The 26,251-nt window shown below is 44.1% G+C and overlaps 1 protein-coding gene and 1 non-coding gene across 10 annotated transcripts in view; both read left to right on the plus strand.

Annotated features, from left to right (window-relative positions):
• The window catches only part of TNIK (TRAF2 and NCK interacting kinase), a 406,980-nt gene that overhangs the window by 316,452 nt on the left and 64,277 nt on the right, over positions 1 to 26,251 (plus strand). For 6 of the 9 annotated variants that reach the window (XM_070373248.1, XM_070373278.1, XM_005905573.3 and 3 more), the window contains exons 13-16: positions 13,638 to 13,748; positions 14,721 to 14,807; positions 15,917 to 16,105; positions 26,037 to 26,201. In XM_070373248.1, coding sequence (XP_070229349.1) covers positions 13,638 to 13,748; positions 14,721 to 14,807; positions 15,917 to 16,105; positions 26,037 to 26,201 — 552 coding nt within the window. The remainder of the gene's footprint in view (positions 1 to 13,637; positions 13,749 to 14,720; positions 14,808 to 15,916; positions 16,106 to 26,036; positions 26,202 to 26,251) is intronic. The other 3 variants (XM_070373266.1, XM_005905575.3, XM_005905576.3) reach the window with 1 other exon arrangement.
• On the plus strand, positions 3,983 to 4,055 carry TRNAC-ACA (transfer RNA cysteine (anticodon ACA)). The gene has a single exon. It is a non-coding gene; the product is annotated as a tRNA-Cys (tRNA).

The raw sequence follows: 26,251 nt of genomic DNA on the forward strand, positions 1-26,251 counted from the left end.
TAATGGATTCTCATCAGTATTTCTTGCTGTCACTTCCAACACTGTGTAATTATGATCCCATTGTTGCCAGCCGTGACTGCACCAGCTCTCACCTCCTACCGGTACCTAAACAAAACACCTGAAGAGGTAGAGATCTGGTGATGCTTGAATAGTAAGCTTCACAGCACTTTGGGAGGGACCCTATTGCTAGAAAGAAAGAAAAAGGACAGTAAAGGATATTGTAAGAGATTACCCCGGGGGGCTTCACTGGTCGTCCAGTAGTTGAGACTTCACCTTCCAATGCAGGGGGTGCAGGTTCAATACCTGGTCAGGGAGGTAAGATCCCACATGCCTCAGGACCAAAAAGTCAAAACATAAAACAGAAGCAATATTGTAATAAATTCAATAAAGACTTTAAAAATGGCCCACATCAAAAAAAAAGAAGAAGAAAGAAAAGTGAGAGAGAGGGTATCCTGGGTTTGAATCCTGGCTCTGCAGGCAATGGCACCCCACTCCAGTATTCTTGCCTGGAAAAATCCATGGACAGAGGAGCCTGGTGGGCTGCAGTCCATGGGGTCGCTAAGAGTCGGACACGACTGAGCGACTTCACTTTCACTTTTCACTTTCATGCATTGGAGAAGGAAATGGCAACCCACTCCAGTGTTCTTGCCTGGAGAATCCCAGGGACGGGGGAGCCTGGTGGGCTGCCGTCTATGGGGTCCAACAGAGTCGGACACGACTGAAGCGACGCAGCAGCAGCAGCAGCAGCAGCGGCCACTTAATACTTTTGTGATATATTTGGAAAGACATGACTTCTTTATGCGTCAGTTTCCACTTTATGTAGTTCGTAAAATACATGACTGTAGTCACTCAGTCATGTCCAACTCTGCGACCCCATGGACTGTAGCCCACCAGGCCCCTCTGTCCATGAGGTTCTCTAGGCAAGAATACTGAAGTGAGTTGCTCTTTCCTCTTCCAGAGGATCTTCCCCACCCAAGGATCAAACCCAGATCTCTTGCATCTCCTGCATTACAGGCATATTCTTTACCACTGAGTCCCCGGGGAAGCCTTGCACATTTGTAAAATGGGACAGTAACAGTTTTGAGGGTTAAATGAGGTACTACATACAAAGCTCTTAGAACAGTCCCTGGCACCAAGTAAGTACCTGAATGAATAATCGAGAAAAAGAGTTGCCCATATAGGGGAATGGTTTTCTTTCCTATCATCTGTCTGCCTTGTGTGGCTGCTGTGAGTCATCTCTCTTCCAGGTGAGGGCCACAGCCAACTGTGGCCTGAGCAGGCAGGAGACAGGGATTGCTGCATTCCTACCCACGGGCCACAATCCCAGGCCCTCCACCAGAATAAAGCACCGTGAGCAAGAACAAGTCTCCCATTTCGGGACCTGGAGTGTTAATTCGCTGGCACTGCTGAGAAGCAGCCTTTAATTCACTTAATCATGAGCTGTAGGTACCCTAATGAGGGCTGCGAGCCACAGCCGCGGCTGGGGGGCAAAGCAGCCCTTTCTTCCTGGACGCTGTTAGCATCGGCATGAAAACTGAACGCTTTCTAGCTGGGCTTTTGCCCTGTTATTTCACAAACTGAACAGAAATTATGAAACAGCTGGGAGTCAGGCTGGCAAAGTGGATGCTTACTGCCTGGGGCAGGGCCTGCCCATGGCCTCCGATGGGCTTCTGCATCACACATGCATGTCATTCAGGCACGTGCTTCAGGACGCCGTAGGAATGAGTGCAGGAAACCCTACTTTCCAATGGATCCCAAAATGGTTCCCTATTCTGACTTACTTGCCATGCTTGCAACAGTCCGGTTTTCTCTGCTTTGTCACCTAGGTCCTGTGATGGCAGGCGTTGCCTGACCAGGTGAGGAAATTGGGCTGCTAATATTATGACCATATTAAATCATTAAAAAGCAGAGACATTACTTTGCCAACAGAGGTCCATCTAGTCAAGGCTATGGTTTTTCCAGTGTTCATGTATGGATGTGAGAGTTGGGCTATAAAGAAAGCTGAGCGCCGAAGAATTGATGCTTTTGAACTGTGGTATTGGAGAAGACTTTTGAGAGTCCCTTGGACTGCAAGGAGATCCAACCAGTCCATCCCAAAGGAGATTGGTCCTGGGTGTTCATTGGAAGGACTGATGTTGAAGCTGAAACTCCAATACTTTGGCTACCTGATGCAAAGAGCTGACTCATTGGAAAAGACCCTGATGCTGGGAAAGATTGAGGGCAGGAGGAGAAAGGGATGACAGAGGGTGAGATGGCTAGATGGCATCACCAACTCGATGGATGTGGGTTTGGGTGGACTCTGGCAGTTGGTGATGGACAGGGAGGCCTGGCGTGCTGCAGTTCATGGGGTCGCAAAGAGTTGGACACGACTGAGCAACTGAACTGAACTGAACTGAATATTTGAAATCCTTTTGCTCAGACTTCTTCCTACATTTTCAAGGAATGGGAAGGATATTGTAATACTTTATAGTCATAGCACTTCATGTGTGGTCAGTCACTTAAGTCGTGTCCACCTCTTTGTGACTCTATAGACTATAGCCTGTCAAGCTCCTCTGTCCATGGGATTCTCTAAGAATACTGGAGTGGGTTGCCATACCCTTCTCCAGGGGATCTTCCCAAGCCTGGGATCAAACTTGTGTCTCCTGTGTCTTCTGCGTGGCAGGCGGATTCTTTTCTGCTGAGCCACCAGGGAAGCCCACAGCATTTCATACCGGGGGGTGGGGGTTGGGAGAAACAGCGTTAAGCAGTTTCTGGCCCTTGGTATAGCTAGGGCAGCTTAGAGGGATGGTAGGCATTGCTTTTAAGCCATAGTGAGGAATGGACATTACAGCAGCCTTGCATTGTCCAGAGTCTTCATGGAATCTCTCTTAAATCTAGTTTGCATCTCTTGTGTTTCACAATCATTATTCTTAGTTGTTCCCAATCATACAACTATGACAAAATAGTTTCACAGAAAGTATTATATGACATTTAAATCCAATTGTTTTCATTTCACTCTTGTTTTCTTCGGTCAGTGAGCAGTTTCAAAGACTCAGAGAGGTTGGGGAACATGAAGAACCTCCCTCAAAAGTGGTCTAAGCCATTTCTTCTCTCAAAGCATGAGTCCCTTTGACAGTATTCATCACAGTCATTTAATCTGTTTAGTGTATCATCTCTGCTTTTATTTTTAGAGGCTTGAGGTGGCCTCTTCTATTTTTGAACAACTCCTACTGTTAGAAAATGTATCCTGTTATTGATTCAAATCCTGGTGCTATCCCTGCATTAAAACAGATTATACCAAACAAAACTCAATGCCTTCCACATCAGCCCCAGAAATGTTGAAGGCAATGGTAGGTGCCATCTTGCCCAAATGTCACCAGTTCCTGCACCCTTTCTCCATATGATATAATTTAGCACATTCACCAGCATCCCAGATAAGCAGCAGTGACCTTCTCTATAGACATTGTATTAATAAACTGGTGTATAATGGGCTTCTTTTCATAGCTTCAATATGAGAGTCTTATGTTAAGTCTTCAGAATGATGGTTGCAGCAGAAATTTGAGAGTTGCATCTGCACTTGACTTTTACACTAACCTATAGGAGTCATAGGTACCCAGGATGTCCACAGGGCCATCTTGTTCCTTTATATGAAACCCAGGAAAACCCAAGTACAGAGTCTCCCTAAAGAAACTGCAGCTCAAAGGTAATAAGAGCTCCTGAAATAATCACACTGCCCAGCATCCAAAGAGGCAGTACCGGAATTCTTTATGAAGCCTTCCCTAAGCTCAGTGTGCTTAGAACTTTGGTTCTCCATTCTACATGCTTAAAGACCAGTTTGGCACATATATGCTCATACGATGTTTAGCCATGAGGCTGCCTACTGATCAGAAGCTGGCTGGGGAGTAAGAGGAAGAGTTTCATGTAGGCTGTTAATCTTCCAGGAAAATTGTAAATTAGTAGGTTGGATGGTTTATCTTTAATAGTGTATAGTAGATATAAGATTTCCCTGGTGGCTCAGACGGTAAAGCATCTGCCTACAATGCAGGAGACCCAGGTTCGATCCCTGGGTCAGGAAGATCCTCTGGAGAAGGAAATGGCAATCCACTCCAGTACTCTTGCCTGAAAAATCCCATAGACAGAGGAGCCTGGTAAGCCACAGTCCATGGGTCACAAAGAAGTGGACATGACTGAGCAACGTCATTCACTCATTCACTCAATAGATATAAAAAGAAAAGAATCAGGTATATCTAGTTGGACTAGTTTTCTCAGTGGTTCTCTGATTGCTGTTTCTGTGAGGAAAAGATGGAAAATGGCCACTTGAGAAACCATTCATACAACCAACATCCTTCACTTTGTATATGTAGGTATCTTCACCATAGATGTCTTTCAGATCCGTAGAGGCAGCATCTCAAAAAGCCAGATGCAGAATGTAGACCTGGCTTTGCACCACCAGCTGAGTGAGCTTGGGCAAGACATTGGCCTGTGTGTGCCTCGGTTTCCTTACCTGTCAAGTGGGGATAATGATGGTAGTGTGTGCCTAAAAGGTTGTGGTGAGAACTAAATGAGTGACTCTGAGTGAAGGGCTTAGTGCCTGGCATCATAGGAGGCTCTACAAAACCATTTGTTCTTATCGTGAATAATTACTGTTCTTTGTTGTGATTCTGATTACTTTGTTGTATAGTGAATTCAGAGTTGGCAGACTACTTCAGCATCACTCTCACAACCATCCTATAAAAAAGGCTTGGAATGCCAGAGTCAGTTGCAAGGAATCAGGCCTTTTCCCCTGCAGTGGATGGTATGCAGTGGTCTTTCCCAAATGGCAATGTTCACAAATGTTAAAGTGGGCAAGTGGAATGCCCAGAAGCTTGATCCCTCTCATCACAAATTCTGCTCCTGCCAAGTTTACACAGAACAGTCCTATTTAAGCGAGGGGGCATGTATGCCCTGTGGTCAACTCAAAAGACCACGCTGGAGCCTTTCATTTTGAGTGTTGTTGAACCGAGAGCCCCTGTGTCAAGGGGATGGTTTGACGCACTTCCCAAGGAGCCTGACTTGATCCTGCACTGGCTGCTGTGCTGTCCTCTGGAGGCTGCCTCTGGTCTTCCACAGTCAGTAGGGTCCCCTCTCACCACTTCCAGGGGGTCACCCAGGATGAAAAGAGTGGAGGTCTCCAAGAGCAGGCAGAATTCTGCTTTGCCTCACTTCTCATTCTGAATTAGTCAATTTTTACTTTCCAATGTAGCACATTCTTGCTTAGACTCTTTGAATGAACAGATGTGTATGATCACCTAATCTGCCCCCTCATTGAAGGTGTGAGTTAAGGTGATTCACTCAAGGTCATACAGCATTCCCTCATTCATTAAACAAATATTTACTGTGACTGGGTGGTCTGCAGTGTTTGCATTAATATCAGTGGCAGAACAGGACTGGAATCTAGTCTTTCTATTTCTGATCCAGCATTCTTTCCCCCAAGTCCTGTGGCCTCTCATAACTACTGTCTTCCCTGCAATGATCTGTCTTTTTGCAGCTATGGGATATTAATTCTCAAATGTGGGTGTTACCTCTGAGTCTGTATAATGGGAAACTTGATATGTGTAAAAGATAGAAGGCCTCAAAACCTGTACACAAAGGCATCGTGTTTTCCCCAAATCTACCAGAATGTCTTAAGACTCAAACTCAGATTCGACCTGAACATTCAGTAAGTAGAAAAAAGCAGTGAGATAGCCTATCTGGATTGGATACATCTCCAATGGATAAAGTATTCTTTCAAGTACTAGGGATCAGGAAATAGTAGGGTGTAGAGTGGAAAGGATGTGGAGTGAGACTGCCTTGGGCTTGCTTGGAGGTGCCACCATTTTCCAGCTGTGTGACATGGAACAGTATATTTCTCTGAGCTTCAATTTGACTCCCTGAGTCTTATTCTCTTATTTTATTTTTCTTCCTTTCTCTAGGATGGAAAATAAATCCCATGCCAGTGCCCATCACGGGTGGCTCTTTTTAGAAAAGCATTCCAAGCCTTGCCTATACTCAGCATAAATAAATATTCTGGCCCAGGAGGGCATCAAAGGGTGAAGGAGTGGCCTGAGGTTCTGGGAGCCCTTCTTCTTTTCTCTTGGTGCTCCATCTATAGAATGTAAGACAATAGACAGCAATGGTATCGGATCCTTTATGGGATATAGTAGGAGGTAAAAAACGGAGTACATCAGAGACCCTGTCCACAATCTACTGAGGAGTAGTTGAGACATCTCAGATAACCATAAGGTAAGGCGCAGTGTGCTCTAAACTATAAGTACTGATAAGAATAGAAATCCCTCCCCAGATGGTACTATTATTGTTGTTGTTCAGTTGCTCAGTCTTGTCCGACTCTTTGCAACCCCATGGACTGTAGCCCACCAGGGTCCTCTGTCCATGGGATTTCCCAGGCAGGAATACTGGAGTGGATTGCCATTTCCTTCTCCAGAGGATTTTTCCGACCCAGGGATCGAACCTGCATCTCCTGCATTGGTGTGTGTGCGTGCTAAGTCACACAGGCAGATTCTTTACCACTGGCCACCAAATGGTACTGTACTGTCTTCTTTTGCCCTGAGTTTCATGCTTGGTTTAGTTCAACAAAATCTCTGTACTGGCCAGGTGCCAGGCCCCTGGTGAGGGGCTGGGCAGTCCAGTGGGGATCAAACACAGGCCTTGCCCTCAATTGCTGCTTCCAGCAAAAGTCCTCAGATCTTTGTAAAGCTGTCTGCTGGAGGCCGGGGACTTGGTCTTTCTTGGACCTGTGTTGTGTCCCCTCAAACCGTCCCACCGCCGGGAGGAGAGAGCGCAAACATTTTTCCTGGAAAGGCGTTAACATTGAGCCATGGCAGCTGGAATTGGCACAGTGCCTTCAGAAGGTTGGAGAAGTGATTTGTTTTTCCAGTCTCACCGCGGGAGCCGAAGCCCTGGCAGAGGCCTCCGTGCCTTAGCGGTGACTGAGCCAGATGAGATCATTATTAATTATTAGTCACTTTCGAGTGTCTTTCTTAGAAACGACAGAGTATTCAGGGAGCTCAGACCCTCCTGAGTTGCAATCGATACTGTGTATACCTTGCATAGGGACCTGAGTGGCGTGTCATTATCAAACATTATCGATTCCTAAAAAGGGGGTTGGAAATGCACACATCCTTCACAGAAAAATCAGCTAAATCGTCAAAAGCCTTGATTATATTTTTTTCCTCAAGAAAGAGACTGATGGTAGGAGTAAAAAAAGCTTGAAATGTTAGCTAAATTAGGGCTGTTTCCTGCCAGGAGCCAGATCTGTACACATAATTATTTTATTCTCTGTGCTGGCATTGATTCACTTTGGTTGAGTGTTGGAAATATCTCTGTTTTGGGTCTTTAATCCGAATTATTCAGTCAGTTCGTATGACAATGTTTTCTACTCCCATCCTCCTGTATTATTTTTCTGTAAAACAAATAATCACTTGTCTGGAACTTGACTCATTTCTCTTCCCCAGCACATGCCTCATCCCTTCCCTAAACTTCTGTATCACACCATCTGCCACGCTCCTGGGCCAGAAATTCACTCACCACTCAGCCTCACATGCCCCACAGTCACCAAATTTTGCCCATTTTATTTTTGCCTAATTCTAATTTCTTCTTCTAAATTGACCTCCGCTACAGTCCTTGCACTGACTGGAAATCCAGACAGTTTTTTAGTTTTTCCTCCTTTTGCCTGTGTCTCAGCAGCGATAACAAACATGGGGGAAAAAAAAGGGAAAAAAAATAATAACAAACCTGGAGTCTCTGGCTGCCTTTGCTTAGCTCGTGGGTGCCCTGGACCCATCACATGGCCACACGTTGCAGTCTCAGCTTCTGGTCCTGCCCATTTCGGGGCAGGTAGAAGCCCTTTTGGAGAAGGCAATGGCACCCCACTCCAGTACTCTCACCTGGAAAATCCCATGGACGGAGGTGCCTGGTAGGCTGCAGTCCATGGGGTCGCTAAGAGTTGGACACGACTGAGCGACTTCCCTTTCACTTTTCCTTTCATGCATTGGAGAAGGAAATGGCAACCCACTCCAGTGTTCTTGCCTGGAGAATCCCAGGGACGGGGGAGCCTGGTGGGCTGCCGTCTCTGGGGTCACACAGAGTCGGACACGACTGAAGCGACTTAGCAGCAGCAGCAGCAGCAGAAGCCCTTTTGAAAATGCAGATCTGGTCAAGACATTTGATGGCATGTACCTGTAGTCTTCCAGAAGCTCCCCATCACCTACTATCTAAGATGGACAAGGAACTCTTGTTCTGGAAATGACAGACATTGAGTCTCAAATGATCCTTGGAGGTTATTGGAAGAGAGCAGGTCTAAGAGATTGCAGGTGCCAAGAAGGGGCTTCTTTGGGAAGCTTTGAATATCTGTCATTGGTTTAGCTGGGGCTGGAACAAAGTTTTTGTACTAGAGAGCTGTTTTCCAGGTTTTTTAGAGCCAGCTCATCAATGTGACACAGTCACAGTCCATCTTCTCTTGGATACTCATGTTTCTTCAGCCAAGTGCTGTTGAGACTGTTGTAGGGGAAGAGACCCTCTGGTCAGCCCCTCCAAACCCCATATTTGAGGAAGAAGAAACCCTAATGTTGGTACCGGGCTCCTACCCAAAGAGGCTTCAGTATTTCTCAAAAGGCGTGTGGTCAGGGAAAATACTTTGTAATGTATGTGTGTCCCACACATTGTGGGGTGTTTAGCATCCCTGGCTAAATGCCAGTTATGACCTCCCAGTTACTGGAACAACTGGAAAATCTTCTACATGCCCCCGCACATGCCACATGCTCCAGGGATTGGGGGATGGTACCATCCCTGGCTGAGAACCCTTGGCTCCTGTCCCTACTCTTGAGATGTTCTCCTTTACTGAGAGTATAATGAAGAGCTGGATTAATTATGATCTGTCACTCCTGTTGCCTCTTCATCTTCTGTTCTGATGGAGTTCAGACTGGAGTCATGTTGTCAGGCTTTCAAATCAAGCTTTACCATTTACTCAGTATGACCTTGCATATGAGTAAGACCTTGAACAACTACTTAATCTCTCCATGCCTCTGTTTTCTCATCTAATGGGGGATAATAGTACTATAGTATCTATCTCAGAAAATTTTTCTGAAAATTAAATAAGATAAAGCATGAAAGGTGCTGGCCACGGTGTCACTTTCAGAGGCATGGTGATTGTATGAGATGGTGATGGTTCCTGAGCTCACAGTCTTGCTTGAGTGACAGGTTGAAATTGACACTGACTTGTGAACACTCCAGAAAATAAAGACAGCATAGTGTATTAGAAAGGGGAATGGACTAGGTGGGAGTTAGTGGATTCTGTTGCATGCTCAGCCATCATTACTATATAGCCTTGAACATGTCATTTCACTTCTCTGGTTTTTACTTTCTTCATCTGTACATGCCCTGGTGGTTTAGTCACTAAGTCAGTCATGCCCAACTTTTACAACCGCATGGACTGTAACCCGCCAAGCTCCTCTATCCATGGAATTTTCCAGGCAAGAATGGTGGAGTGGGTTGCCATTCCCTTCTCCAGGGAATCTTCCCAACTCAAGAACTAACGCAGATCTCCTTCATTACAGGCAGTTTCTTTACCATCGGAGCCACCAGCGAAGCCCTTTATGCCCTCAGTTCAGTTCAGTTCGGTTGCTCAGTCAAGTCTGACTCTGCCACCCCATGAATCGCAGCATGCCAGGCCTCCCTGTCCATCACCAACTCCCGGAGTTCACTCAGACTCACATCCATCAAGTCAGTGATGCCATCCAGCCATCTCATCCTCTGTCATCCCCTTCTCCTCCTGCCCCTAATCCCTCCCAGCATCAGAGTCTTTTCCAATGAGTCAACTCTTCACATGAGGTAGCCAAAGTACTGGAGTTTCAGCTTTACCGTCATTCCTTCCAAAGAAATCCCAGGGCTGATCTCCTTCAGAATGGACTGGTTGGATCTTCTTGCAGTCCAAGGGACTCTCAAGAGTCTTCTCCAACACCACACTTCAAAAGCATCAATTCTTCGGCGCTCAGCCTTCTTCACAGTCCAACTCTCATATCCATACATGACCACGGGAAAAACCATAGCCTTGACTAGACAAAGCTTTGTTGGTAAAGTAATGTCTGTGCTTTTCAATATGCTGTCTCGGTTGGTCATAACTCTCCTTCCAAGGAGTAAGCGTCTTTTAATTTCATGGCTGCAGTCACCATCTGCATTGATTTTGGAGCCCCCCAAAATAAAGTCTGACACTGTTTCCACTGTTTCCCCATCTATTTCCCATGAAGATCATCGCATCCATGCTGGACTGGATGCAATGATCTTCGTTTTCTGAATGTTGAGCTTTAAGCCACCTTTTTCACTCTCCACTTTCACTTTCATCAAGAGGCTTTTTAGTTCCTCTTCACTTTCTGCCATAAGGGTGGTGTCATCTGCATATCTGAGGTTATTGATATTTCTCCCAGCAATCTTGATTCCAGCTCGTGCTTCTTCCAGTCCAGCATTTCTCATGATGTACTCTGCATATAAGTTAAATAAGCAGGGTGGACAATATACAGCCTTGATGTACTCCTGTTCCTATTTGGAACCAGCCTGTTGTTCCATGTCCAGTTCTAACTGCTGCTTCCTGACCTGCATACAAATTTCTCAACAGGCAGATCAGGTGGTCTGGTATTCCCATCTCTTTCAGAGTTTTCCACAGTTTCTTGTGATCCACACAGTCAAAGGCTTTGGCATAGTCAATAAAGCAGAAATAGATGTTTTTCTGGAACTCTCTTGCTTTTTCCATGATCCAGCAGATGTTGGCAATTTGATCTCTCGTTCTTCTGCCTTTTCTAAAACCAGCTTGAACATCAGTTCCCGGTTCACGCATTGCTGAAGCCTGGCTTGGAGAATTTTGAGCATTACTTTACTAGCGTGTGAGATGAGTACAATTGTGCAGTAGTTTGAGCATTCTTTGGCATTGCCTTTCTTTGGGATTGGAATGAAAACTGACCTTTTCCAGTCCTGTGGCCACTGCTGAGTTTTCCACATTTGCTGGCATATTGAGTGCAGCACTTTCACAGCATCATCTTCCAGGATTTGAAATAGCTCAACTGGAATTCCATCACCTCCACTAGCTTTGTTCATAGTGATGCTTTCTAAGGCCCACTTGACTTCACATTCCAGGATGTCTGGCTCTAGGTCAGTGATGACACCATCATGATTATCTGGATCATGCAGATCTTTTTTGTACAGTTCTTCTGTGTATTCTTGCCATCTCTTCTTAATATCTTCTGCTTCTGTTAGGTCCATACCATTTCTGTTCTTTTTCGAGCCCATCTTTGTATGAAATGTTCCCTTGGTATCTCTAATTTTCTTGAAGAGATCTCTAGTTTTTCCCATTCTGTTGTTTTCCTCTGTTTCTTTGCATTGATCACTGAGGAAGGCTTTCTTATCTCTTGCTATTCTTTGGAACTCTGCATTCAGATGCTTATATCTTTCCTTTTCGCTTCTCTTCTTTTCACAGCTATTTGTAAGGCCTCCCCAGACAGCCATTTTGCATTTTTGCATTTCTTTTCCATGGGGATGGTCTTGATCCCTGTCTCCTGTACAATGTCACGAACCTCATTCCATAGTTCATCAGGTACTCTATCTATCAGATCTAGGCCCTTAAATCTATTTCTCACTTCCACTGTATAATCATAAGGGATTTGATTTAGGTCATACCTGAATGGTCTAGTGGTTTTCCCTAGTTTCTTCAATTTCAGTCTGAATTTGGCAATAAGGAGTTCATGATCTGAGCCACAGTCAGCTCCCGGTCTTGTTTTTGTTGACTGTATAGAGCTTCTCCATCTTTGGCTGCAAATTATATAATCAGTCTGATTTCGGTGTTGACCATCTGGTGATGTCCATGTGTAGAGTCTTCTCTTGTGTTGTTGAAAGAGGGTGTTGGCTATGACCAGTGCATTTTCTTGGCAAAACTCTATTAGTCTTTGCCCTGCTTCATTCCGTATTCCAAGGCCAAATTTGCTTGTTATTCCAGGTGTTTCTTGACTTCCTACTTTTGCATTCCAGTCCCCTGTAATGAAAAGGACATCTTTTTTGGGTGTTAATTCTAAAAGGTCTTGGAGGTCTTCATAGAACCGTTCAACTTCAGCTTCTTCAGCGTTACTGTTTGGGGCATAGACTTGGATTACTGTGATATTGAATGGTTTGCCTTGGAAACGAACAGAGATCATCCTGTCGTTTTTGAGATTGCATCCAAGTACTGCATTTCGGAGTCCTTTGTTGACCATGATGGCTATTCCATTTCTTCTGAGGGATTCCTGCCCGCAGTAGTAGATGTAATGGTCATCTGAGTTAAATTCACCCATTCCAGTCCTTTTTAGTTTGCTGATTCCTAGAATGTCTACATTCACTCTTGCCATCTCTTGTTTGACCACTTCCAATTTGCCTTGATTCTTGGACCTGACATTCCAGGTTCCTATGCAATATTGCTCTTTACAGCATCGGACCTTGCTTCTATCACCAGTCACATCCACAACTGGGTATTGTTTTTGCTTTGACTCCATCCCTTCATTCTTTCTGGAGTTATTTCTCCACTGATCTCCAGTAGCATATTGGGCACCTACTGACCTGGGGAGTTCCTCTTTCAGTATCCTATCATTTTGCCTTTTCATGCTGTTCATGGGGTTCTCAAGGCAAGAATACTGAAGTGGTTTGCCATTCCCTTCTCCAGTGGACCACATTCTGTTAGACCTCTCCACCATGACCCGCCCATCCTGGGTGGCCCCACGGGCATGGCTTAGTGTCATTGAGTTAGACAAGACTGTGGTCCTAGTGTGATTAGATTGACTAGTTTTATGGTTTCAGTGTGTCTGCCCTCTGATGCCCTCTTGCAACACCTACCGTCTTACTTGGGTTTCCCTTACCTTGGGCGTGGGGTATCTCTTCACGGCTGCTCCAGCAAAGCACAGCCGCTGCTCCTTACCTTGGACGAGGGATATCTCCTCACTGCCGCCCTTCCTGACCTTCAACGTGGGATAGCTCCTTTAGGCCCTCTTGCGCCCGCGCAGCCACAACTCCTGCCCTACAAGGTGTCAAAAACATTGAAGAGCATTTGCATTATGAATGTGCTTTAAAGTCTATAGAATCTCACAGCTTGATATATAAAATGACTAATTTATTATACATCAGTGGTGGTGTTGGTTAGCCACTAAGTCATATGTGACTCTTTGTGACCCCATGGACAGCAGCCCACCTACCTCCTCTGTCCATTGGATTTCCCAGGCAAGAATACTGGATTGGCTTGCCATTTCCTTCTCCAGGAGATCTTCCCCACCCAGGGATTGAACCCACGTCTCCTGCATTGACGGGCAGATTCTTTACCACTGAGCCACCAGGGAAGCTATCCATCCGAGTTACCCACCCCTGATTTGAAAACCCCCATCAGGCAACTGGGAGGATGCTCTGAACGGGAACATCTTGGGAGACGGGTAAACCTGGAGAGCTCACCTCTGTGATAAATACTGAATTGCTGTCACCCCATCCTGACCAATGTGTCCCCAAATAGCACAGGTGAGAGACCCTCAGGCGTGCAGGCATCTCATGAACAGTCAGTCATATCCACAGCTCTGCAGCTCTCCCTGCTGATTTCCTTCATGGCTGTCTGCTTTTCCCCACAGCAACAAAGGCGAGAGAAGGAGCTGCGGAAACAGCAAGAGAGGGAGCAGCGCAGACACTATGAGGAGCAGATGCGCCGGGAGGAGGAGAGGCGGCGCGCAGAGCACGAGCAGGTACAGCGGGGACCTGGGAGCCCTACAGATGGCCCCACGTGAACACCAGCACCAGCCGCCTCTGGGCTGTGGGTCACCTTCTCCTAGGTCTGCTCGGCTTAAGCCGGTTTTTACTCTTGCTCCAGCAACTATTCTCGCCTGTTCAAGAAGTCAAATGCACAACCTTGGCAAAGCCTGCTCATTCAACCTGGCTTCCTCCCCAGGCCGAAGTCCCCTGACACCTTGATGTCGTGCTTCTCCCAGCCCAGGGCACCGGCTCTGAAAGTAGCACTGGGGCATGATAAATGAGCCAAGTCCTCCTCTTTCATCGCTTCAGAAGAGCTTTTCTACTCACGCTGCTCTGGTCTCCATGACTCTGGGCCATCGATGCAGCCCCTTTCTCTCTTTGTTAGAATCATGTTCTGACAGTGCAGTGAAACTGCAGGATGGTTCCTTTACAAAGACAGTTCATGACAGCATTCAGTCCTTATTTTATCCCCACTGCTTACAATGGGGAGCCTCTGAACTGTATAGCCTTGTTAATCTCAGGTAGCCCGTAAAGAGGGAGCCTATAATGAAAAGTTTTAAAATAAGCTGGGTTCTCAGGACTTGCCAGTGGTTAAGACTCCATGCTTCTGCTGCAGGGGGCACAGGTTCGAGCCCTGGTCTGGGAACTAAGATGCCACATGACCAAAAAACAGAAAATATATGGATAATACTTTAACAACAACAAAAGCTGGGTTCTCAAAACCAGATAGTCACAGCAAAGCATTGAGCTGTCTCCATCCGCTGCTGTTGTGCCTTTGACTGCACTGAAGTGCTTTTGCTGTGGTGCTGGGTATCTTTCCTATTTAGTGAAGAGGTGTTTGGGTATTTTTTTCCCTGCTTCCACACTTCACTTGGCAGTTTCTTCTCACCTTTGAAATTACCGGTTCTTTCTCTCTCCCTTTCCCTCTCGTGTTCCTCTGCATTCTCTGCTGCCTGCCTCTCCAGGAGTACATCAGGCGACAGCTGGAGGAGGAGCAGAGGCAGCTAGAGATCTTACAGCAGCAGCTACTGCATGAACAAGCTCTACTTCTGGTAATGGGAATGCCAAGCCCACTGGTCTGCTCTGTGTCCATCTCGTGTGTGTGTGTGTGTGTGTGTGTGTGTGTGTGTGTGTGGTCTCCTCTAACGTGCCAGTCAGGAAATGGGGATCCACCCAGCCTCATAGACCTGGAAAATCTTCTAAAACTTAATGAGTTTCCTGACCCAGGGTGCCGAGTCACCACTTTGAAGGTCAGGGTGCCGAGTCACGGCTTTGAATATACTTGTTGCACATTCTTTATTAACGCCAGCCATTTGCAAAACTTCAACGTGAATCCAGTCTTAGTACAAGTTCAGGCTGTTTCTGAGACCCACTGTGTTTATTGCAGAGTAACGTTCGCAGTCATTTGCAACATGCTGGAATACAATCACAGCAGAGTATCCCTCATCCGTAGGAAACCACTCAGCTCTGGAGTCCTATTTCATTTGCAGACTATTAGTTTTACCCTCGCGATGGGAACATTTTGTGTTCCCTGCTCAGGCAGCTTCCACTTGAAGTGTTTTGGTGTTTTTTTAGCCTTATTGCACTGCTCTCCAAATGAGCTGCTTGGTGTATCCTTTTTTTTTTTTTTTTTTAACTTAACTTTTTATTCAGTGGCACTGTGATTTTTTTTTTTTAGCCTGTACACGTTTTTGCTAATGGTTTCTGTTGGTCCAAGTTTTGTCAAACGAAAGATGATGTAGGCAGTATCTTTAGGTTCTTGTTCTGTTTTGTACATGTTTGAATAGTTTAATGATTAAACCAGGAAGTGGATAGTTCCTTACAGGGGTTGTGCGCTGACCGTCCAAATATCCTCATTGTTGCCATTTTCTTGGTTGCAGTTCATCGAGGACAAGTCACTTTGTGAAGGGTGGTGTTCTGTAGGGGTTGCCATTAAAACAGTAGTGTTTTCATTAAATGCCACATTCTGTGTAGATGCTAACCCGAGGCTGTACCTTATCTCTATGGCTCATCCCTGTGTCCTCTTGTGATTTTGTTGGTATTAAGGTCCTTTGTTATTTATCATCTCTTTTGCTTCCATTGCATGTTTCCCTGGTACAGGCCAATGGTTTCCCTATGGTAATTTAGCCTTTTCTTTATTCTCCTTTCCTGATCTGGACAGGAATATAAGCGCAAGCAGTTGGAAGAACAGAGACAAGCAGAAAGGCTACAGAGACAACTGAAGCAAGAGAGAGACTACTTGGTTTCTCTTCAGCATCAGCGGCAGGAGCAGAGGCCTGTGGAGAAGAAGCCACTGTATCATTACAAAGAAGGGATGAGTCCTAGTGAGAAACCAGCATGGGCCAAGGAGGTAAGTAAGCGAACAAGTACAGCCTATACCTACCTTGCCTTGAGTATAGGGGCCATAATGAGTTTCTCCTGTAGAAACAGAGAGTTAAACTACAAAGCTGGGAAATAACTTGTGTGAGACACACATGCTTTGTCTTGGGAAGAACTATAACCTTATTTCGGAGAAGGCGATGGCAGCCCACTCTAGCACTCTTGCCTGGAAAATCCCATGGATGGAGGAGCCTGGTGGGTCGCAGTCCATGGGGTCGCTAAGAGTCGGACAAGACTCAGCAACTTCACTTTCACTTTTCACTTTCACACATTGGAGAAGGAAATGGCAACCCACTGCAGTGTTCTTGCCTGGAGAATCCCAGGGACGGGGGAGCCTGGTGGGCTGCCGTCTATGGGGTCGCACAGAGGCGGACACGACTGAAGCGACTTAGCAGCAGCAGCAGCAGCAGCAGCAGCAGCATAACCTTATTTCTATACCACAATCCATTTGTGGTTCTTTTTTGTAAGTAACAGCAGGAAGCAGAGACTCTTTTTCTGTACTGGAATCCAGTTGAGTTTGTGGCTGGAGGAGTGGAAGAATGTGATTTAAGACTTCAGGAATTCTAGGTAGGATAATTTCCTATCTGTACCTAGACCCTGAAACTGATGGTTGGTATTGTCACGAATATCCTCTAAGCTTCTGTGGTACCAGTGAAGACACAGTTGGTCCCAGACTTGTGGTTGTGGTTCACTTACAGGGTCGGAGGTCATTTAAATATTTTACAAATACTTTCATGGGAATGATCCTTCATTTGCTCAACTACTAGACTAAAGAAGGGTTAGGGTTAGCACCTAATGATTTCCTTTATTTTCCTGTAAGCAAAACTAGTCATTCAAAAGAGTGATTTATATTACTTTACATTTTGTCCTAGTATCTTCAGATATTTATAGCTAGAGCTTATTTCAAGTTATCTAGACTACAATATTACTAGAACTGGATTTCTTACATAAGACCCTATTTTTATAATTTTTTTATTTTCTGTTCTATATTACATATGTATGCTGCTGCTAAGTCGCTTCAGTCTTGTCCGACTCTGTGCGACCCCATAGACTGCAGCCCACTAGGCTCCCCTGTCCCTGGGATTTTCCAGGCAAGAGTACTGGAGTGGGTTGCCATTGCCTTCTCCTTACATATGTATAGAATACACTTGAAATTATGTTGTTGTAATATAAAAAATGGTTGTGTATGAGGAGTAGAAACTAGAGTCTTTTATTTAAGCTTTTTGTTTAAATCCTTCATGAGTGTACTATTTTTTATAAAACTGGTAACATTTTTCTTTTAAGACTTAAAAACTTAATCTGTAGAGAAAATCATTCTGTTCAATATAAAGAACATTTTTGATCACTTTCCCTTAAATGTGATTTGTATTTACCTATGTCAGTAAAAACTGCCCCAGGTCAGTAATTCAGTTTTGTGATCCTACCCGCAGATATAGCACCAACCCTTTAACAACGCATCTGTTCTTCCAGTTAAGCAGAATCACTGCTGTTAAACAGCAGCTGACTTGCTTCCTGGCTAGCAAAGATGTGCCGCTTTCTTCCACTGCTAAACCATGCCAAGCTGAAACCCTCAGCTAAAGCAGATTCACAGCTCCTGATCATGGCAGATGTTCAGACGGCTGAAAAACTAGCCTCTACTAAGTTAGCACCTACAGAAATTAATGGTTCCAGATCAGGACTCTTGTTTGAGCATCACTCACGGAAGAAGGATGAAACAGCTTATCCTATTAGACTTGGTCTTGAAGATCACCTGAAGCCTCAGGGACCTTCAAGGACCACAGTGAGATCAAGAAAGCGATCTCACTCCCAAGGATGTAGCCCACCTCGAGAGTCAGGGCCCCAAGTCATTTGTGTGTCCTCTCCAAACATCTCCAAAGTGATGAGCCCCAAGTTGTGTATTTCTGCAAGTAAGAAGGGCCTTAGAGACCCATGTGGACCTCGGGGCATGAACTCATGCGTCCATACAAGTAGCTCGTCTCCTCCAAGAAGTGCTGCATCGTTAAATGGCCTCTCTGGGATGCATGACCACCTGTCCTGCAGTGCTCCCAGCCCCAAGCATAAGTTTAGGAAAGGAACACCTACAGATCCCTCCAGACACCACCTGGAGAGGACTGGGATGCCTTGTAAAGTATACCACAATCTCCTTTCCCCTGGACAGCTCCCTCATACACAAATGTACCAGGAAAGGGGAAGAAACGTCAAACAGTTTCCACTTCCTTCCTTTCACCACTACTCAGCACATTCTTATTTTCACTTAAACATTTTAACTTCATTGTTTTCTAGTTACCATCTGTCCTCATCGTTAAATTGGCTGGCCTGTCCTCTCTATTCAGAACTAATTCAAGGGCGCCAAGGTTTCAGGAGCCATGGCATTCCTGGGGGCGCATCTCTGCAGATATCACGAGGGAAATTTTCTAGACTTCGTAATTCCCCTGTGCTTCTCGGCCAGGCTCCTAGTGTAAAGAAAAGTTAGATAATGGGTGTGCAAACAGCATGGTTGTGTCATCAGTTACTCTTGATGTGAGGTTCCCAGGCCATCCTAAGTCTGGCCCACCTCTGGTGGGTGACATCTTCCAAGGTCTCTGGCTTCCTGATAGCTGGTATTCTTCTTCTGGGCTTCATGCACTTTTGGACATGTGTGTGTGTGCCTGTGTGCTTACTCGTGTCCAACTCTTTGCAATCCCATGAACTGTAGCCCACCAGGCTCCTCTGTCCATGGGATTCCCCAGGCAAGAATACTGGAGTGGGTTGCCATTTCCTACTCCAGAGGATCTTCCCAACCCAGGGATCGAACCAGCATCTTTTCTGTCTCCTGCATTGACAGGCAGATCCTTTACCACTAGGGTCACCTTCTTTTTGGATTTTGTATTTAATCCTATCTTCCTGGGTGTGGTTAACATAATGCAGCTCCCAACTAACCACCTATCTCTTCATGAAGCAGTTCCCAAGTCTTTGAGTGGGTGTTCCTGTTTTAGAAGAAAGATGAAACATTTAAATGATAGAATGAATGACAGGGCTAAATTGGGGATTGTAGCAACTGGTATACAAGTAAAAACAAATGATTATCTGCCTGAGTTTGATTCATCATTTTTTTAACACCCACTTCCTAAGATGGGGATAAAAATGACTGTAAGGATCCTTACTGTCTAGATCTTTCAGTGCTTCTATCAGCAATGTATGAACTTTTCTTCTAGAGCTTTATTTACAGATTTCTTTGCTTTCTTATAGTAGGGAGGTAGGTGAAGTTCAAAGTAGCCAAACAGTAAAATACATTTCAAGACTTTAGATATGGACAGAATTTCTAGCTCAGCAGTGTTTTAGTTATCAATCGATAAAAAGAATCCAGGTTTAACTGTCTTTTGGAGGTATAAAAAGAGGGACCATTTTCTTTTCCAAATGCCAGGCTATAAACTTGAAAATATCCTCACCAAGGATGAGGTGGCAGCAATGGCATGGTCTCCTGTGATAGAGGCTCTGAGCTTTTTTGTACCATGTGCCTTTGAAGACACCAGCCAGCTGTCTTCCACTTACAGCTGCCTCTTTTGTAATCTGCTCCTGTATTTGATTTGTAACTCACCTCTATACCTTCTGGGCTTCCCTGGTGGCTCAGTTGGTAAAGAATCTGCCTGCAATGCAGGAGACCCAGGTTCAGTCCCTGGGTCTGGAAGATCCCCTGGAGAAGAAAATAGCAACCCACTCCAGTATTCCTGCCTGGAGAATCCCATGGACAGAGGAGCCTGGTAGGCTGTCAGTGGAGTCACAAAAGTCAGACAGGACTTAGCAGCTAAATCACCAACACACCTTCTCATCATCCTGAGTTTTCCTTCTTTGGTTACTTTTCCATCCACTTATTTCTCTTCCTTATAGTAAATCTGCATTTTTTTCATTAGCAGTGTAATGTTGTTACAATGGTTCATCCTTCATGGTTTTGTTCCTTCATTTTGTAAAACATAAGTCGTCATGATGTTTCTCATTTCCTTTCTTATTAATTTGTCAGATGTAGCGAGAACAAATGGAAACACTCAATTGTTGGCAAATCTTGTTGAACTCTTCTCTCTATCCTTTTCCTGAATATTCTGGTTGTCCTAAATGTCACATTAGCTTTGATTTTCAGATCTCAGCCAGAAAGGAACACCAATGTCTCCATCAAAAGGAGAGGTAGTGGACATTCTCACTCCTTTCAAATTCTCTGCCATTTTTGAATGGAATGTAAGTCAGATTTGTTCTGTAAAAACATCAATATGATATACTGTATTAAACATCAGCAAAATTTAAAGATCCCCCCCCACCCCACCTCCCACACTGGCTCTTTCTGAAAGATGGATACTCCTTTTCTTTTAAAGCCCTTTTCTTTATAATGGTACAGATTCCTATTTCTTATAATGGCTTGTGATTATTGGGGCCTGACAATGTATTTTTTTTTAATTTTCACCAACACACAGCAGCAACAGAATGCTCTATCTATGAGTATTGCATGAGATGGCATTTTCCTTTTTTTTAACACTTCATCATGTTCTTTCTCTGTAATACATGCCAGTCATCTGGTCATGGTTTTATTTAGCAAATGGTGGGCCAAGATGTCTCTTTATATCCCATCAGTTCACTGGGCTTTGAAATTCCTGTATATAAGAACTCCTTCTCCACTTGTTTTCTCTGCTCTACACTGATACTTTTTTTTTCTTGTTATTTGAGTTATTTTATATGAGCTCTCATATAAATATTTAGAGAGTTTACAGCTCTGTTCCCATCTTTCCTTAGTTTCTGTTTATCTCTCTTAAGATTTAGCATGAAACAGACCTGGCAGGAAATAGGAAAGAGCTCGTTTGAGTTCTCATTCTTCCACTTCCAGGCTGTGTGACCCTGAAGTGTCCTAGCCTTCCTGGGGTGTAGCCTACCCATCTGTACTTTCTCTCTCAAAGTTGGGAGGATCCTGGGCAATCGTGTGTGAATGTGCCATTGAAACCGTAGGCACTCTACAACTGCAAATGAAGTAGTCAACATATTTCTGTTTTGCTCCAAAGGCTGTTGTTGACCACAAGGAATAAGTGTTTTGCCTCTGTTGTTTCTGGTTGGGATTTCACATGAGCAGTTCACATGCATCTCCCATCTCCTCCACTTACCTCTCTCCAGTGATGGATACACACTTGTTAATTTCTCATCTCAGCCTGCTAAAGATTGGCCTCCGTACTTTGAAGTTGTCCATTCACACGAGGATCTATACTTTTCTTGTGCAATCCTTGGTTAGGAGTAGATCTTGGTAAAGTACCCCAGGGCCTTATCTTTGACAAGACTACATTTCAAGCATTCCCTAGGAATGAGGGCAGGAGGAGAAGGACATGACAGGATGAAATAGTTAGATGGCATCCCCAACTCAATGGACATGAATTTGAGCAAACTCAACAAGGAATGAGTGTTTCCTCTGTCCTCCAAGGTGCCCCAGAGAAGGGATAGCCCCAGCCTTGCTCAGTAACCATCTTCCCATGTGGTTTTGCCAAAAGACAGCATGACTCACCTCTTCATGTGCCCAGTGAGTGCGGGATCAGAATACCTAATGAGGACTTAAAGGTCATTGAACTTCTTTATCTTAACTTCTCTTCCTCCAGCACTGCCAGTAAAGACAGAAATCAAATGTTTTGTCCACTTAGAGGGGAAAATTTCCCATACAGTTGTGTCCAATTCACCATATACTAGCTCTTAAGCAGGACTTCGAAGACCTACATAGACTCCCACAGACCCTACAGTCATATATTTAATAAAGTGTTATTAAAATACACCCATATGACAGTAAATATATTTTGTTGTCAACATTTTAAAAACTACTTCTATGATTTTGTTTTGAAATCTCTCAGCAGATAACATTTCTTATTGCTCTGTGAGACATTAGAAGTTGTAAATTGTTTTCAAATGCACAAAACAATTTAACAATTGACATTGATGTAATGTTTATACTTGTATACATGTTTCAACATGGTTACTTATTTTGAAAATTTTTTTAAATCTTATAATCAACACATTTATTTTCAGGTCTTCTGTTACCCACTGGGTAACACAGTCCTGCCTGGAGTGGAATCTTATTTCTGAGACCACAGTTATTTTTTATTTTTCCCTGTAATGCTGTAATAAATAATATAGCATTTCTGCAGAAGTGATTCAAACCTATTCAAAGTTATTTTAGTTTTGATGGTAAAATGATTCTTTTAATAAGAAAAAAGCCTGATTCTATGGTAAAATTGATCTTTCTCTCCTAATGTAGTTCTCTATATTTGTTTATAATCCCATCAAGTATGAACTCCTTTCTAACAGATGTCTTCTGTTGTTATGGAATGGCATCTTGACATTCTTTATACAATGCTACTAGAACACTTTTTTGGTGGTACTTAAGATATTTTACATCTTCTTGGTAGCAGGAGGTTGAAGCGAAGACTCATTTTTTTTTAAATCATATCATAAAAGGAAGAATATATCTCCATTGAAACCTAGTTTTTAATCACATATATTCTTAATCTGGAGGAAAACACCTCTTGTGTCTCACTCAGTGTTCAATTAGTAAACATAAGATGTGATGAATCAGGAGGACAGACCTTTGTCCATCTGAAACGGTTACTAGGATGTTTGATTTGGTATCTTTACTCCAGTATTCACGCTGTTCCTTTGGTGCAAAAGCAACAGATAGCGTTATCTTCCTGAAGACTTTAGGACAAGATTTTCTTGAGACAGAGTAGCCTGATGCCTCACTGTTACACTTATACAGATTTTCAGATTCTTGGGACAAATTCCAACCCAGGAAATCTCATCACATTGGGTTCATCCTGAAATAATCTGCAGAGTGTAACAATAGATTATTCATACCATATATTTTACGATGGTAAAGACTGAAACATACTGATGGTAGGATTTAGTATGTAAACGAACTGAGAGAAGGCATAGGCAATGTTACTAGAAATACATTAGTGATATCCACACACAAATTGTGGTGCTGGAGAAGACTCTTAGGAGTCCTTTGGACAGCAAAGAGATCAAACCAGTCGATCCTAAAGGAAATCAACCCTGAATATTCATCGGTAGGTCTGTTGCTGAAGCTGAAGCTCCAATACTTTGGCCACCTGATGCGAAGAGCCAACTCACTGGAAAAGACCTTGATGCTGGGAAGGATTGAGGGCAGAAGGAGAAGGGGTGACAGAGGATAAGATGGTTGGATGGTATCATCAACTCAGTGGACATGAGTTTGAGCAAGCTTAGGGAGATAGTGAAGGACAGGGAGGCCTGGTGTGCTGCAGTCCATGGTGTCGCTAAGAGTCAGGCATGACTTAGCAACTGAACAAAACGGTATCCACACATGACTAATCAGACCCATTAACTGCCTGGGAAAATCAGCATCCCTCTTTGTGCCCCACTCATTTCTAACAACGGTTTTAGGGCGTATGTGGCCCACGGTCCTATTAGAGACAAAGGTGCTTCCTTTCCTGGAGGTTTGTTGCTGGCAGTTGCCAAAAGAATTCTTCATCTCAAAAATGGTTTCCTTGTTCAATGGAGATCTTTGGGGACAGACTTTTCAGCTGTTGTTTTTAATGTACTGTTTCTAAATGTGGGTTTAAAACTATCTAAAGATATTTTATGGCTAAAAAAATAAGAATGGCAGGTATCTTAACTTCCTTACAATATTTGGTTTGTAAATATCTGGTAAGAAGTGGCTACAGTTTGGATAAACAATTATATATCTGAAGATGAATTGAACCTCTTGGATTTCTGACCTCAGACTGCAATGGTTTGAATATTGAGGGGTACCTATATATGTGATTTTTCTATTTAATGATCTTCCCTAGAAATAAGAAAATGACTAATACTTGACTAATTCCGGTGGTCTAGAAATAGTCATGGAGAAGGCAATGGCACCCTACTCCACTAATCTTGCCTGGAAAATCCCATGGATGGAGGAGCCTGGTGGGCTGCAGTCTTTGGGGTCGCTAAGAGTTGGACACGACTGAACGACTTCACTTTCACTTTTCACTTTCATGCATTGGAGAAAGAAATGGCAACCCACTCCAGTGTTCTTGCCTGGAGAATCCCAGGGATGGAGGAGCCTAGTGGGCTGCCATCTATGGTGTCGCACAGAGTCAGACACGACTGAAGCAACTTAGCAGTAGAAATAGTCATCTTCTTCTCAAAGAGTCTAGTATTTGGAAAAAACAATACGTTGCATGCCTTGGTCTCAGTTTATCTAGGGCTATCTTTGTAGGACTTTCTGTTTGCGTTCTCATCTCAAAGCTGGCTTTGTTCTTTCCTTTTGCTCAACACAATAGCTAAACAATTATTGCTGATGTAATACTTTTTACACACACATACTTCCACAAAGTATACATGTTCTGGTTTATATCCCTGGTTTTTTGCTGATTATCTTATTTGGTGTGTGGTAAGCTTCTGAGACATGGAATTTCAAAACCAAAGTCAACTGGATGTCAGTTGCACATACATGCACAGCAATGGCCAGGGAAGAGGTGTTCAGATGACTCTTGTGTCGAGGCAGAAGGGTGGTTTCCTCTACTGTAGCACATCTTAACATGTTAACATGTTTATAGTTAATTTGAGAGTTTTAAAAATAGACTTTGTGTATGAGACTGAGTCTGCCTCTAGGAATATTCAGAATAGGATGGGAAAGAAGAGCCCTTTTGACTTTTTATTTCAAATCAGGAAGTAAAATGAATAAAGGATCTTAGCTGTTACATACAAATATGTCTTGAGGACCCACATGTGGGTTCCATAACAGGCTATTACAACACAAAGATAGTGAGTCAGCAGAAGAGAGTTAATGGGCATCAGGGTGGAATTATTGCCCCAGTGGGTTTGGAAATTACAACTGTCAAATTGACCCTGAAGAAATAAAGGACAGGACAAGATGGATCTGGAGAAAAGTGCTAAGACCTTTTAAAGCTGTTGAAGATTTTAAGTCACGTCTTGCAGTGTACATTTTGTTTATCTACATTTTTATTTATAATTTGTCCTCTGCCACAGATTGTCTAAGGGTGACTTTTGCTTATAAAGATAGCCTTCCTGGGTCCTTTGAGCCTTCCCTGTGAAGCACTTCTGTTCAGTTATCTCCTCTGGGCTGAGAGAGACTCTGCAAAAAAAGGGAGTGACAAGGGAATGAAGTGTCCAGAGGGCTGGAGAGGAGAGGAGAAGCAAGAACAAGCGCCATGTGTGGAAATACAGGCAGGATAGAGGGAAGAGAGAGAGAGTGGAGTCCAGGCTGGAATGGCAAAAATGCAGCGGGGCAGTGCAGTTTAGGGAACAGGAAGGGAGACACCTGCAAAGAAAAGGCCCTCAAGAGAGAACAAAAAGATACAGGAAGTCAGTTTAAGACAAGCCATGCTCATTGAGCAAGACTCCCACTTGCCCATGAGTAGGGCGCAGGAAGCAATGGAGGGCGAGTGTGCTCGGCACATCCTCTTATCACCCCTTCTGTGTTCTTCCCCGTCCTGTCTGATTTGTCAGCTCAAAGCAATTTTCTGTTTTCCCCAAACAATTGTAATACCTGACATAGTTGCCTCTCTCCCTGACTGAGCCCTGGATTTGTGACCAATCAACAGGACAGTGCTCCAGCTGATGCATGAGAAACTCTTAAAAAGCAGGTCCCAAATTCTCAGCCAATAGAGTAGCACGAGATAATGGGCAATGGAAGGGTGAGGCCTTAAGTATTCTATGTGTTTTCCATGCTGTTATTTACTCTGACAGAAAAGAGCTTTCTGCAGATTTTTGATGCAGAGCAGATAGAGCTTCGACTTTCTAAAATGATTTGATTGGAGGGATGCAAAATGGCTGTGCAGGTGACTACACAAAATCCTGACTAGGAAATAAATCAGCTTCTATCCATTGAAGCACTTCTTTTTTGTTTGTTTGTTTTCTAGGTAGAAGAACGGTCAAGGCTCAACCGGCAGAGTTCACCTGCCATGCCTCACAAGGTTGCCAACAGGATATCAGACCCCAACCTGCCCCCACGGTCGGAGTCCTTCAGCATCAGTGGGGTTCAGCCTGCTCGGACACCCCCCATGCTCAGATCAGTCGATCCCCAGGTACAGCGTCCCTTCATTCCACTGGGTTTTTCAACAAGGTGTACAATAAA

Source organism: Bos mutus, chromosome 1, assembly GCF_027580195.1.
Source record: "Bos mutus isolate GX-2022 chromosome 1, NWIPB_WYAK_1.1, whole genome shotgun sequence".
NCBI lineage: Eukaryota > Metazoa > Chordata > Mammalia > Artiodactyla > Bovidae > Bos > Bos mutus.